This window comes from Epinephelus moara, chromosome 18 (genome assembly GCF_006386435.1).
Source record: "Epinephelus moara isolate mb chromosome 18, YSFRI_EMoa_1.0, whole genome shotgun sequence".
Classification (NCBI taxonomy): Eukaryota; Metazoa; Chordata; class Actinopteri; order Perciformes; family Serranidae; genus Epinephelus; species Epinephelus moara.
Window position 1 is genome coordinate 36,761,574 of NC_065523.1, and position 14,503 is coordinate 36,776,076.

The 14,503-nt window shown below is 39.6% G+C and overlaps 2 protein-coding genes across 2 annotated transcripts in view; both read right to left on the reverse strand.

Annotated features, from left to right (window-relative positions):
• The window catches only part of rab3db (RAB3D, member RAS oncogene family, b), a 33,521-nt gene extending 32,153 nt beyond the window's left edge, over positions 1–1,368 (reverse strand). Inside the window, exon 1 of the mRNA XM_050069038.1 lies at positions 1,041–1,368. The gene's annotated coding sequence lies outside the window, so the exon portion shown is untranslated. The remainder of the gene's footprint in view (positions 1–1,040) is intronic.
• A 5,402-nt stretch (positions 1,369–6,770) lies between these two features.
• Positions 6,771–12,352, reverse strand: tmem205 (transmembrane protein 205). Its single transcript, XM_050069042.1, has 4 exons — positions 12,198–12,352; positions 8,389–8,497; positions 7,657–7,820; positions 6,771–7,570 (listed from the first exon to the last, which is right to left on the reverse strand). The coding sequence occupies exons 2-4, from the start codon at positions 8,486–8,488 to the stop codon at positions 7,268–7,270; spliced, it is 567 nt and encodes a 188-aa protein (XP_049924999.1). The 5' UTR covers positions 8,489–8,497; positions 12,198–12,352; the 3' UTR covers positions 6,771–7,267.
• Between the last annotated feature and the right edge of the window lie 2,151 nt (positions 12,353–14,503).

Genomic DNA, 14,503 nt, shown 5'->3' on the forward strand with positions numbered 1-14,503 from the left:
TTTGGTCTTATCACATTTAACCATAGCTGTCTTTGTTTTTGTTGACAGGCAGTGGCGGCTGGTTTTGAGCCATGACTCCTTCTATTCTGGCTCCCAATAACACAACAAGACAAACACATTTTAACACTCCTATGGAGCCTACAGCCCTGTGGGGGAGAGGCAGGTTTTGCCCTCAGCTAATAAAATGATGTTGTCGTGACGATGACCCTAAAGGAGTCTATAAAATGTCAAAAAAATGTAAAAAAAAATGCTCATCACAATGCCCCAGAACCCAAAGTTAGGTCTTCAGTTTGCTTCTTTTGTCCAGCTAACAGTCCAAACCCCAAAGACTCTTCATATAATGTGATAAATGACAAAGAAATACTTTTGCAGATACTAGATTTAAATCAACTATCAGAACAGCTGGGGATTCATTTTCTTTCAATCATTAATCAACTGATCACTGCAGCTCGACTAGACAACAAAACCAGCATGACCAGATACGATAAGGGCCCCCACATCAGCACCTGCCACCATATCAGGACAGCCATCTCTGAGAGGACACACATCCTCCAAGCAGTGAGGATCACCATTGACTGGATGAGACTGGGCAGCTCCTTATGGCACACTGGAGTAGCATTATCTCCAGTAGAACAAACACAGGCCATCATGGTGAACAGAGCCTGATGCTGGTGCAGCCAGGTCTCTCTCAGATGGCACTGTTTGCAGAGCAGGCTGCCTGACCCGCAGGAAATGACCACTATTGATTAGCTGGCAGCTGTCACATCACTTCTTTCATTAGAGGGAGACTGGAACGCAAACATGGATGGGCGATAAAGGCGAGGAAGTTTATTCCCATGGTGGAAAATTAATATCATACTAATATTATCTGCCACTTTCCGCAGCTGGAAATAAACAGACCTGATGACACTTTGGGTGTAATTCAGAGGGGAAACCTGTTAAAACTTAACTCAGAGTGAAGGTGCACCATATTAGCAGTCAGGCATGGAGGAAGTGCGCGCCAGGAAAAACCTCTGGATACAGAAACTTAACAAACTCACCTTCTGACGGAAGAAAGTCGCTTTCCTCTCAGCTCTCGGTCCGTGAGCAGCTGTTGTCAGTCCGGCGGTGAGGTGCCGGGTGAAGAAGCCTGTTAAAGTAAAGCTAACACCTTGAAAAATCTGCTCTGCTCCGGCACCAGCTCCAGCAGCCGCCCTGCGTCCCTCCGCAGACAGGATACTTTTCCGTGTGTCGGTCCTCGGTGTGGAGCGGCTCCCGGATCTCGGTGGTGTGTGTGTGGAGAGGCTGACAGTGTAGCAGTGTCTCCCTGTGTGACAGTGACTGAAGCAGCCGCTGAAAGCTATGAGGCGGTGGTGTGTGTGTGTGTGTGTGTGTGTGTGTGTGTGTGTGTGTGTGTGTGTCACAGTGTACACAGCTCGAGGAGAGGGCTGGACTCAGTGCGTGCGCACGTGAGCGCGCGGGCACCACACCAACGCACACACCCTGGAGGAACAAGACCATAGTTTAATGATATCTCTGCGGGGACCATGAGAGGGTCCAGGCTGGTGACTGGTTTAAAATGCTCATATTTAGCGCACAATCATCATCATCATCGTTTCTGTGATGATGCTCTGAAGTTGTGAGGCCTGAATTTTTCCTCTCCTGTGTTTCTGTAACTCTGTGAGGACCTGAGGGCTCAGTATTATTATATATTAGATATTTTTGTCTCTTACGGTAACATTCTTAGAATATTATAGTACATATATATATATGATATTATTAATACATCCATGGTCTTGATCCACAGTAGGAGAGGTGGTGGGGCCCTTAGCATATCTGAGCCCAGGGGCCCGTTGTCTCATGATCCACACATGTACTCTACCTATGTTATGTGACTTAAAAATAGTAACACTGGACAAACGTTGCCTTTTTTTCAGGTGGCAGGAGTGACAAGTAGTCATCCTCAACATTTGTTGTGTTTTGGTTTCAGAATGACGACAACGACAGGTGGCTCATGGAAGAGGTTTTCCGTGAAGGTTTTCTTCAAAGCCAGACCATGGATTTATTTCCTTCCCTTAACCAAGAGATCACTTTGTGGTGAAAAAAAAAGCTCTTGAATAAAATGTCTCCCAACTGCAGACAGATGGAGGAAACTAAGGCTGCTTTCACACCTGCCCTGTTTGGTTCGGTTCAATCAAACTCAAGTTCATTTGCCCCCTCAGTGCAGTTCGTTTGGGCAGGTGTGAACACAGCAATCACACTCAGGTGCACACCAGACAACCGGACCGAGACCTTCTTGAAGAGGTGGTCTCAGTCTGGTTCCAAATGAACTCTGGTGCGGTTGGTTTGTGGTGAGAAGGTGTTCCGACCTGGATGTGAAGCAACTGCAGTCACATGACACATTGTTTGGGTTAAACATGAGCATGTTACAGTCCTGGAGGATTATTAATGTGCACCTCCTCCTGTACTGCCTTAATATGCACATTCAGCACATCCAATGCATCAAAACATTGTTTTCTAGTTGGAGCCGCGCCTCGTTTTCAAACTGTATGGTTTGACTAAAATGAACAATGACAGCAATATAGTCCACGATGAGCAGCGCTAAAATCAACCTGCGTAGTTGTCCCTCCATTGTGACATTAGAAAGTGTCACATTTATCTTGCAAGTGTACTCTTCTTCAACGTTTGCTTTACTTCCTGGATTTTTCCCACATGGAAATTCTGACCAATCAAGAGCAGCTTTCTCACACAAGGCATTTGATCTGGTCCTCTTGTAAATGCTGCCGTGAGAACACGAACCAACTCTAGGCAATTATACAACTTTGTGACTACATGAGTCTCTGATTCAGACCAAAGGAGACCACTCTAGGTACAAAACACGCTGCAGGCTACAGGATGTTTTTTTCTCTTGGCAACTGTTGTGTTTTTCCCAAATGATGTACAGATTTTTTGGCATTCTAATATCTCTAATGGCTTGGAAAATGGTGCATATAACTGCTGTAAATGGAGGGAACAGACTCTCTGACCCAGACCCCCCGAGGTTTTGGCTGAGCCCTGAAAGTTTACAGCGTCTGGCTCCGCCCCTGTTTCCAGGTTTGTCTTGTCATGATGTTTATGCTCTAAAACCTAACACTTGTTTCACTGGATCAGTTTGGACAGACACTGGCCTTTAACCCTTATAGATTCACAGTGATGAGTGAACCCAGATCCAAGAGACGGTTCCTGGATTTGGAAATAGGAAGGTTTTAATTTAATTAGCAGTGACGCACATCAGGTTTTGAGAGGAGCAGCCTTGAATGCAGAGAATGCTGGTTTGCTGGCCAGCTACAGGATGAGAGAGACTCTGTCCTTGTTACAGCTACAACATCAGCACTAATGGATTATAATGGAGGCATTTCAATATAAAAAGCAGGGACTGAAGGTAAAGAGATGGGGCCTTTTTAAGATGTTTCCTCCATTTGTGATCAGGAATTCTGTTTTTTAATGAGATTTGTTTCTCTTGCTCTGTGATTTAATAAAAATACAGTTCGGAACAAACAGACAGATTATCGTTTGACCCTTTTGTTAAAGCCAAAGAAAGCAGAAAAACAACACCAAAAAAACAGCTTAATTTGACATATACCCTCATTCTGCAGCTCTCTTCTCTGTCCCAAGCCCCTCCCACAGGCATACACACCTGCTTCATACAGTAACCCAGAGGAGCCATAGGTCAGTGGCTATAAGGGCTTGAATTCAGCCAGCACAAAACCCCTGGTGCAAGGTGTCACAGTAGGCTGGTGGCAGCAGCACTGAGTCTAACCTGTGTAAAGGCAGCAACAAAAGGTTTGCTGACCCAGAATATACAGGGAGGTGAGTCTACGTGTCTCGAGGAGAGCGTTCAACCTTTGAAACTCTCTACTGGTTCTTGAGCTGCCCCAGCAAGTTGTCCATTGCAGTGGCATCAGGAAATAAATTGTTTGTCTGTTTTACCAAAGAACAAGTTTATCTGTTCATCTCTTCGTGGCATTACTTTGGAGAAATCTCCAGTGAATTTCCTCCATATAGCTTAACAAGTGTCAAGACTGTTGGTTTAACCAACTCCAAAACAACTGTATAAAGTGACGTGTGACATTTGAATTGGCCACATACGGACATGAAGACCATGAAGAAAACACACACTGTTTCAAAAATTCCTCAGCTCCGGGTGTGCAAAGTAAAACATGAGGAAGTAGGGGAACAAAAGGAAGTGCTGAGAACTTGCACCAGACAAGCTCCACCATCCTCCCTCATTCCTAACCCACACAAGGAAATGAATTTACGTGTGTGCGTGCAAGAAAGAGTCACTGCAGCAATCACACAAGCTGAATATCGACTGCTGTGAGTTCAGGGGCCGTTATTTGGAACTCCAGTGATACTGCAGAGCAGCCCTGCAGAAATATGGTGTGTTAAATTAATCATGAGTCTGGGAGTCTGAAGCAGCTTTATTCAATCATCTCTAATGTGGAAATGTAGACCTAATTTGCAATTGTCTGATCTCAGTGATGGNACACACACACACACACACACACACACACACACACACACACACACACACACACACACACACACACACACACACACCTCGGCCTCACTGCAAGTGATTATCCACCTTTCTGTGGTGTGCACCAAAAACTAAACTACTGGAGCTCATAATGATGCCAAGTGGGAGCACTGCAGACCATCATAAACCCACTGCACCTATAAAGAGATTATCTGAACGGTATATAGAGATGAGATGAACACCATAACTCACGACTGCATGCTGCTTTAAAATCCCAAAAAGAGATTATCTATGAATATCATAACAGAGAAGAATACACAAGAGATGACTTTCTCTCCCCTGATACCAATCTTCTAATACTGAGCTCTTATCTAAAACCGCTGCTTTCTTTTGAACAGCATTTAAAGCCTGTGTGTTATTGTGTGTAACTCATCGGGATCATTTAAGGTGATACGAGGCCAGAGATTTTTGAGGTGATAGAGACTGAGTCAGGTGCCTGATTTGACTGAATAAATGTGACTGACAGCGAAACCCCCTGAGGGTTTGGGCTCCTGAAGGCCACTGTTACCCAATTTCACTGTGTGGCAATTAGTTTGTGGTTAACTGTTTGAATGTGTGTGTTGACTCCAGCTGACTTGAAAGAGTACTTTGACATTGTGGAATATACACTTTGCTTTCTTTTATTAAGAACTGCACCTCTTCCTGTCCAACACATTCTCACTCTGATCTCGTCACACGTCCACGTTTGCTCATGGACTTTCCGCGTCCACATATGACGTCCAAGGTACCCTGGGTGTGTTGGTTGTTGACGTTCTGGGACGCCGTGTCAGCTTCAGCCTGTTACATGCATTGTCTGTTTTCAAAATACACTTCTGTTTTCACAGGAAATTTAACGTTTACATACAGTCTCTTTCAAAATAAAAGCACTACTTCGGTACAACACCGCAAATTGACAAACACAAGTGGTTAGGATTAGGAAAAAACAACAGGGTTTGGCTTTAGAATCTTCTGGGACACGAACACTGCTCTCATGTGAAAGTCAGTGTTTGTTGAAATGTACTTGAAATCCAGTGCTTGCGGCGTCACTGACGAAAAAAGCTGTCCGTTTAAAAAAGTCACGGCTCTGGATGTAGATTTCTCCATGTTGTTACCAGCTTCTTCTTCTGTTACGGATTTAATGTTATTCGACTTCAGGGTCAAAGCCCAGGGCGGAAACTGTGGAGCATGCTCAGAGCGCCTCAGTTAGTTTGGGTCTGATTGACTGTATACGTGCAGGAGTGATGGCCTTATCTGGGTGTGTTAGTCCGCCTATGAGAAATTCGACTTAGTACGATTTTAGTCAAACTAACATGTTTTCATGTATTTTAAAAGTCCAGTTTTAGTCGGACACAATAAATCAATTTTCTCTAATGTCATGTAAATGTACTGACAGTTTGTGGTGGATTTGTGTCTCTGTGCAGTCGTTACGCATCTTTTTGTTGCAGTTTTGTGTCTCCTTTTAGTTGTTTTGGATCTTTTTGTGTTCATTTGTTTCCCTTTGAGCTAATTTTTTGTATTTCTTGGTAGTTTTGTGTCACTTTGGGGTTGTTTTGCCTGCTTTTGTAGTTATTCTGTGTCTCTTTTAAGTTCCTTTGCATCTCTTTAAGGTCATTTTGAGTCTCTTCCCAGTCGGTATGTGTTGTTGACATTTAAAACAAAGGATTACTAGGAATACAGTTACATAGGAGAGGGATGAGAAGAATAAAACTTGTAGAAAAGACTCCTGCACACTGTCTAACTTGCAAAAAATAATGATTTTAATGCTGCTGCAACGTTTCAGTGACTACACCTTTGTCAGGCAAACAGTAGCTGTGTTGCCTGACAACTTGTAATCCAGTAATCTATCCATGAGAGTAGGAATTGGGTGTAAACAGTATTACTAATCTTGAAACCTATCTTTGTTGTACTATGCTGAATTTTAAAGACTAAATGTTTTGCTGCCAAATCTGCAACAACTGAATCCATGCCATAATAATCTGGACTGTTCTAATTGCAAATCAAAGATCCCCAACACTGCCAAGTAAACGTGGTCTTTAATACTCTAAATTGAATATTATGCCAACAGAAGAACATTCACTCAATAAAATTGATTTCTTTAGGGAATAGCACAGTAGGATAACCACATCAGTATATTATTATCTGAATGAAACAAAGTTGAAGGTATTTTAAAAACCTAAAAGCCTGACGGACCTGTGGCTCCAAATTTAAAGACATAACGTCAGACATACATGAAAGAATATGAACAGCACAATGTTTAATCTCTTGATCACAGAGTTAGTTCAGTGTTTACATATTTAAAATACATTTTCATTAAAATATCTGGAAACACTTTACAAATGATATGCCCTAATCTTTCCCTGAATACGCCTATGTCCAAACAGCGCACCCTGCTGGGGATGCAAGTAAATTGCCCACACGGTACCTGAGGTTTGGTGACTACATTTTACTGTGTTTTAAAAGAAATGTTGTTCTTAATGGGGGGAATGATCATGAGCAATATAATTAAATGTTAAGGGCAAATATTAAAATGCAACACATCCTATTTTGTGACACATTAGATACTGATCGACAGGACGAAAAGTGTGTAGCTGACGGGAATAAAAGTGGACGCTCAGTGTCAACAAAGACGTCCTCCTTCATAAGGACACTTAGGAAATCTGTAAAATTACATTTACATGATGTCACGTACACTTTCATTTAACTCAAGCCCACATTAACACCCACTCTGCTCTAAATGGTGGATAATTTCAGGGCTGTGTAGATCAAGTTAACGGTGGTGCAGAGGAACCCGATCAGGTTGCAGAGGTTCGACAACCCGTGGTAGCGGCCAAACGTGCGTCTGTAGGCTCTGTACTTGGGGTCCTGCTCTTTGAGCTTAGCATAACCCTCTTTCTGACTCCCCAGGCCGACCTGGTCCCCCAGACCGTGCTCCTTCTCCACATCCCTCATCTGGAACATCACCTCAGTGGCCGCTGGGCCGAACCACCGGGCGTTCAGACCGACCATGATCAGCGCCACAAAGTACAGAGCCATCTGCAGGACAAGAGGAGATACCTTAATGTAAGATTGTGATGATTTAATTGCAAATACAGTGGTTAAAATAAGCATTTAAAACTGACCTGCACAGTTTCGTGCCAGTCCAGCAGCTCCTTTGGGTGGTACACAGCATACACAGCCAGGCTGACGAAGTTGCTCCCCAGCAGACAGTAGAAATACACAGGGAAGAGTTTACTCTGCACCAGGCCGAAGGTGTGACGACTTACCTGCTGCACCAGTGCAAAACCTGCAGGCACAGATATCACGATAAAGACAAGGGGTCAGAAATAAAAATATGATGTTGAAGCAGGAATCCATATTATGTGGCAGCCAAGCACAGTCTCACTCCGAAGTCGTCGAAATCTAGCGCTTGGGCAGGGCGTAAGTAAGGCAGCGAAAGTCTGACTAGGATGGGCAGAAGGGGTGGTGGATGGGTCCAACAGACACTGACTTTCACCCGAGAATGCGATGTTCGCGTCCCATAAGATTGTAAAGCCAAACCCTGTTCTTGTGTGTTTGTTGTTGAAGGAAAAAAACGTCAATTTGCATTGTTGTACCGACGTAGTGCTTTTATTTTGAAAGAGACTGTATGCAAACTGTACATTTCCTGTGAAAACAGAAGTGTATTTTGAAAACAGACAATGCATGTAACAGGCTGAAGTTGACGCTGTGTCCCAGAACGTCAACAACCAACACACCCAGGGTACCTTGGACGTCATATGTGGACGTGGAAAGTCCATGACCAAACGTGGACATGTGACGAGGTCGGAGTGAGAATGTATTGGGCAGCCATGAAATGTCTGTGCGGCTCATACCTCCTATGAAGGAGACCCAGACCTGCATACCCCAGGTGAACGAGAGCACCAGAAGGTGCAGCACTTTGACCAAGTCTGTGGGCTCCCCCTCTGCTGCCATGATGTCACTCTGCAAAACACATACAATATAAACACAGTTAGCCTTTTTGTTTTGTTGATACTGGCGTTACTTCCTCATTGGTGTACTGTAGACCTCAATGCTGTATGTGTACAAATAATAATTGCAAAATCTTTGCAAATTTTTTTTTTTCTATTTTTATTTTTATTATTATTATTTTATTTTTTCAGTATTTATTTATTTATTTTGTCTTTTTTTTGTGTGTTTTGGAACAACTGCATGAACAACTATCTTTTTTCTTTTTGAAAAAAAAAAAATCAGTAAATATATGTTTAAAAAAATAAATAAATAAATAATTGCAAAATCAAACATTTTTCCTTTAATTTATTTCCCTCTTACATTAAAATCTAATATGTAGAAAAGGCAGCCCTTCCCTTTGCCACTACCTGGGCTTGGCTATTATAGTGAACTTAAACTAAACTAAAAACTAAAACTAGGTGTGGAAAAACCATTAAAGCTAAGTGAAATAACAAGACCTTTAATATTGTGTAATTACAAAACTAACTTAAGTTTCTATGATTTTTTTTTTTGCCCATTAAAGATTTTTTGGGGGGAGTTTTTCCTGATCAGCTGTGAGGGTCCAAAGGACAGAGGGATGTCATATGCTGTTAAGCTCTCTGAGGCAAATTGTGATTTGTGATATTGGGCTTTATAAATAAAACTGAAATTGAATTGAATTAAAAGTAAAATACAATATGCAGAAAATGTCTTTAGTTTTTGTCAATTTGGACAAATTTGTCAACACAAAAAGGCTGAGGAGGCTCTGGTGCATTTCTTTATAGAGACTGAGACGTCTCCATGACTGTGAGTCAACTGCCTTTACAAAGTATTGCATTAATATTGTAATAACTATTCTGAGCTTCTTAAATCTTGCCCTGCACAAATACCCCCTATATTATTCAAAAAAACAACTAAATAAAAATATTTTTAAAAAAGAATACAAAACTATAATAACTCTGCCTTATACATCTCATGATGGAAACGACCATATAATAAGTTATTCCCTTTTAAAAAGATATTTTGCATCTCACAGGTTAATGAGCTTGAAAATAGAATACATATATAGTAACATACAGACAAAGTCATGCATGTTATCCTACATTGTGATGTCAACCCCTGCCATAAATCTGCTGTTACCTAAGCAGCCGGTGGCCACTATGAACAGCTCATGAAGGCTGCATTGATTTACAGTGTGAAATGTTTAAGCTCTACTCATTAAGAATTTGCATTAGGTGAAAGTAAATTATAAAATTGTCATGATGTGTTCAATGTAAGCTTGTAAAGTTTATCTTTTGCTCAACCAGGGCACCAAGTGTGCTAGAACTGCCACTGAGTATAAGACAACATTCATCATTACTTTGCAAGTCAGAGTTTAATATTCTGTGACTCAATTCTGAAAATAATCATGCTTATAAACAAAAAAATCATCAAGTACTGAGCTGATAAAGACAATGTTACCCTTCTGAGACCCCAGCTTTGTGTGTAAAAAATTATAAAACTGTTTCACTTATTTCAATACCTGAACATTGATGTGCAAAAACAAAACAAAAAGTTGTAGTGTCCTCGAACGACAGGATTTTAGCTTGTTACTGTTGCTAAACTGGGTCAAATTTGTTGCCATATCAAACTACAGATGTTATTTAGCACAAATAATTCAGTTTCAACCACAAAATCTGATCAGGTTTTGTACCTTGTCCACTTTGTGTTGGGACTAGGGCTGCAACTAACGATTATTTTCATTGTCGACTAATCTGTCGATTATTTCTTCGATTAGTCGACTAAAATGTGTTAAAATGTTGAAAAATGTCGGTCTGTCTCTCCCAAACCCCAAAATGATGTCATCTAATGTCTTGTTTCGTACTCACGCCACTCACGTTTTAGTTCACCATCATGGGAGAGTGTGTAAAGCTGCCAATATTTGATGACTGATGTTTGTTTTTATTTCAATCTTTGCATATTATCTTTGCATTATAGTACACATCATACTTATACTCTTTTTTAAAAAAATAAATACTGTAGATTGAAAAGGAAAAGGCTGAAGCTGTACAGCTTATTTGTGCCTTCCCTTAATCCGTCCCATCAATAAATGATTGCAAGAATGGTGACACCAACCAGGAGGAAAAAAAACAACAGAAAAAAAACTGGAAATGTATCCAGCAAGGAAACGAATAGTCAATAATTAACATAAGAGTCACAATTCACATTATTAATCCGATTGTGCACCATTTTTACTATACTTTTCAAGTAGAATATACTTAAACGTCTTTTTAAACTGAAAGATATTTTTACTTTTTTTCAGTTCGTCCGGTAAACTATTCCATAACTTCACCCCAATGACAGAAATACACATACTTTAAAGTGTTGTACGAACTTTAGGTTGTCGGAAATTAAATTCACCTCTTAAATCATATTGCCTGTCTCTGTCAACAAACATTTTTTGTAGTTTCCTAGGGAGTAAATAACTTCTTGCCTTATATACTACCTGTGCTGTTTTAAGATCAACCTGACATGGTCTATATGGGTTTTCCAGTTAAGTCTGTGATCTATTTTCACTCCCAGAAAAGTATAATCATAAACTCTTTCAAGGCTAAAGCTGTCTATACTTACTTCTACCTGTATGTTAGGGTGAACTCGTCTGTTTCCAAATAAAATAAACTTTGATTTATTAACATTTAGAGAAACTTTGTTGTTATCAAACCACAGTTTCAGTTTCCCTAGTTCAGTTGTGACAATAGCTGTTGTAAGTGCTCGCCAGAACAGAACATATTAATGTCATCAGCACAAATGACAAATTTAAGAATATTAGAGACATTAACTATATCGTTTATGTATAATATAAATAATTTGGGACCAAGTACTGATCCCTGTGGGATGCCACAAGTGATATTTAAGCATGCTGACTTATACTCACCCAACTGCACAAATTATTGTCTATTTTCAATATAGCTTTTTACCCAACTAAGCCCCGCCCCCCCTTATACCATACCGTTCCAACTTTTGTACATAAGAAGCTGCAATAAGAGTATTTGGGGTACTTTTACAGTACTTTTCTACGAAAAATGACTCAAACCAATTAGTCGACTACTAAAATAGTCAATAGTCGGTTTGTCATCAATTAGTCGACTAATCGTTGCAGCCCTAGTTGGGATCAGCTGTAGACTGAGCTTACAAGTCTACGCAAGCAAGGACAACAGGTCTAGTTCAGCAGAATGAATTACAAGGTGCAGGAAACCCAAAATGTGATGTGTGCAGGGTCTCAGAGGGTTCAGTGTGTGTCTTGAGCTGTTAAAGATGGCAGGTCTCAGACACATAACATCAGGAGCAGGGCCACAGAGATAAAGGTCTGGTGTGTGTTTACACCCTGCTGCTCCACACATGCAGCTGACCTGATAAGTCCCATGAACAGATAACACACAGCAGAGGAAACACATCTCACAAATATCATCTGTATAAACAACAACATGTAACCGAGGCTACAAGTTACCAACATGTGGTGATACATGTAGACACATCACAGAGGAGCAGTGAACCTGTACTGTGTGTCTGTAACATGTCTCCAGCTGGAGCTGGCATGCTAACAGCTTTAGCCTCTAAGCTAACAGAGACACACTAGTTTAATTTCGGCAGCTTCACTTCCGCCATGTCTCTTTTCACCAGTCACTCACTGAACATCACACACACGTGCACTCACCTCGGCTTCCTGTCCCCGTGAGTATTAACTCTGCGGTGTCTCTTGGTGTCAAATGCAAATTAATAACCTAAGTATGACCCACGGTTCAGCAGAGCCACTTCCTCTGTCATAATATTATATCACAAGCCACGCCCCCCCGAGGCCAGACGGACCAATGGGATTCTTTGAATATGAATATATTATAATATTTCATCCATTCATCGATTTGTGGCCGATGTTTGTCTTTCACGGTCCATCAGTTGGGTTTTATTTATTCACCCAAACATGTCACGTGCTTCACCACGTGTGCTCGAGCTGGACAGCAGCAAGTGATGATTTACCTGTTGGATTTATTAAGTACATTATTCAGTTTAAATTGAAGTCTGTCTCAGATTTAGACTGGTAAATAAAATAAAGAAAAATAAATAATAAATTAAGGATTAAAAATGTAGCTTTGACAAGATAAATAAATAGCAAAGGGTGTTATAAATATTATAAATTAAATTTTAATAATGTCTGTGCAGGTCTCTATACACAGGCAGCCATTGAAAACCTAACCATACACAGAACAACTCACTAAAGTTATATAATACTTACATTGTGTGCAATTTAAACCACACACACACACACCACGCTAATTATGGCTGCATTATTAAATCAAGTGAAATTGTTCTCGAGGCTATGCTTCCCTGGAATTATTATGACTATCATTTGAATTTAAGTCTGTTTCAATATTTTGACATGTAAAATAATAATAATCATAATACATATCAATAATGTAGACTAAGCAAGATAAGTAAATAACAGAAAGTATTATGTATATTATAAATGAAATTCAGTATTGTAAGTCTAGGTGTCTATACACAGCAAGCTATTTAAATTGATGTGTGTTTCAATGTTTTTTGACAGGATTAAAAAATAAAATAAAATAAATCAAAATGAAATAAAATAAAATAAAATAAAATAAAATAAAAATAGAATAGAATGAAATAAAACAAATAAATAAAATGATAAAATAGAATACAAAAAGAATAAAATAAAATTAAAAAAAATAAAAAAATTGGATAAAATAAAAATAAAATAATGAAATAGAATAAAATGCAATAGAATAAAAATAAAATAAAATGAATTAAAATAAAATAAAATAAAAATAATTACAAATCAAATTTTAATGATGTATGTCTAGGTCTTTATACACAGTCAGCCATTGGAAATCTAACTATACATAACATCTTTGGCCTATTTGCATAATCCAACCACTTACTAAAGATATATAATGCTGACATGCTGTGTAATTTAAAACACAAATACCATGCTAATTATGGCTGCACGCACCATTAAATCAAGAATTATTAGCTTATTATAGCTTCAATGTTTTTGACAGGTTAAAATATAAAATAAAGATAAATACAAAAGAAAAAAATGTTATAAATATTACAAATGAAATTTTATGTGACCAGGTCTCTACACACAGCTTGCCATCTTAAAGTCTAACAATAGATAATATTTTAGGTGTTTTGCATGAATCTCACTCTGCAAAGTATTCAGTGACCACAGCAATCAGATTAATGTTGTAGTAAAATTCCCTCTGATTGCTGACTGTAACAACACCACACAGAGTATCTCAAAATCCAAATTTTCCTCTCAACAAAATTCACATCACATAATGTCATCTGTAATTTCTTTCTGGTGAATATTTATTTTTGTCTGGACCTTTGTTTTAGGTATAAATAATTTTAGTTAATAATTTTATTAGTATAGGGGTGCCACAGTTTATATGTTCTTTAACTCAGACCTGAGAAGTTGTATCCCAGAATGAGTCTTATATAAAACCACCATGTGAAACAGCGACTCTCCTCCTGCACCTCATCCATCCTCGCACTCTCTTTGAGTATTTCCACTTGAGAAGCTTTCATTTATGTCTGTGGCTGTGTGGCGCAGCAGGAACCTCCCCTACACACAGACTTTGTTCACCACATTTCAACCTTAAGATGTGGCTCAGACCTTTCATCATTTCTTTGGGGAAACTTTTAATTAGTGGGTTTTGTTTTATCTCAGCTGGATAATCCAAAGAGAATTTTTCCTTTTATATGTCAGCAGAGCCAAATGGGATTTATTTTCATTTATTTAATTCTACTTTTCTGAGGCAAAGTGCAGGTTGGACCTCGCTTGCCAATACAGAGCACCACAATATGACAGAAGTGGTAATTCAGGCTAATTGATTTGTTGGCAAGTGCTTCCTGGAATGGAGTTGCTCCACCTGGGCGAGGGTTGTGTTGATATTTTTTGGCCTGAAGTCAGACAATTACTGCACAGTAAAAGGTTAG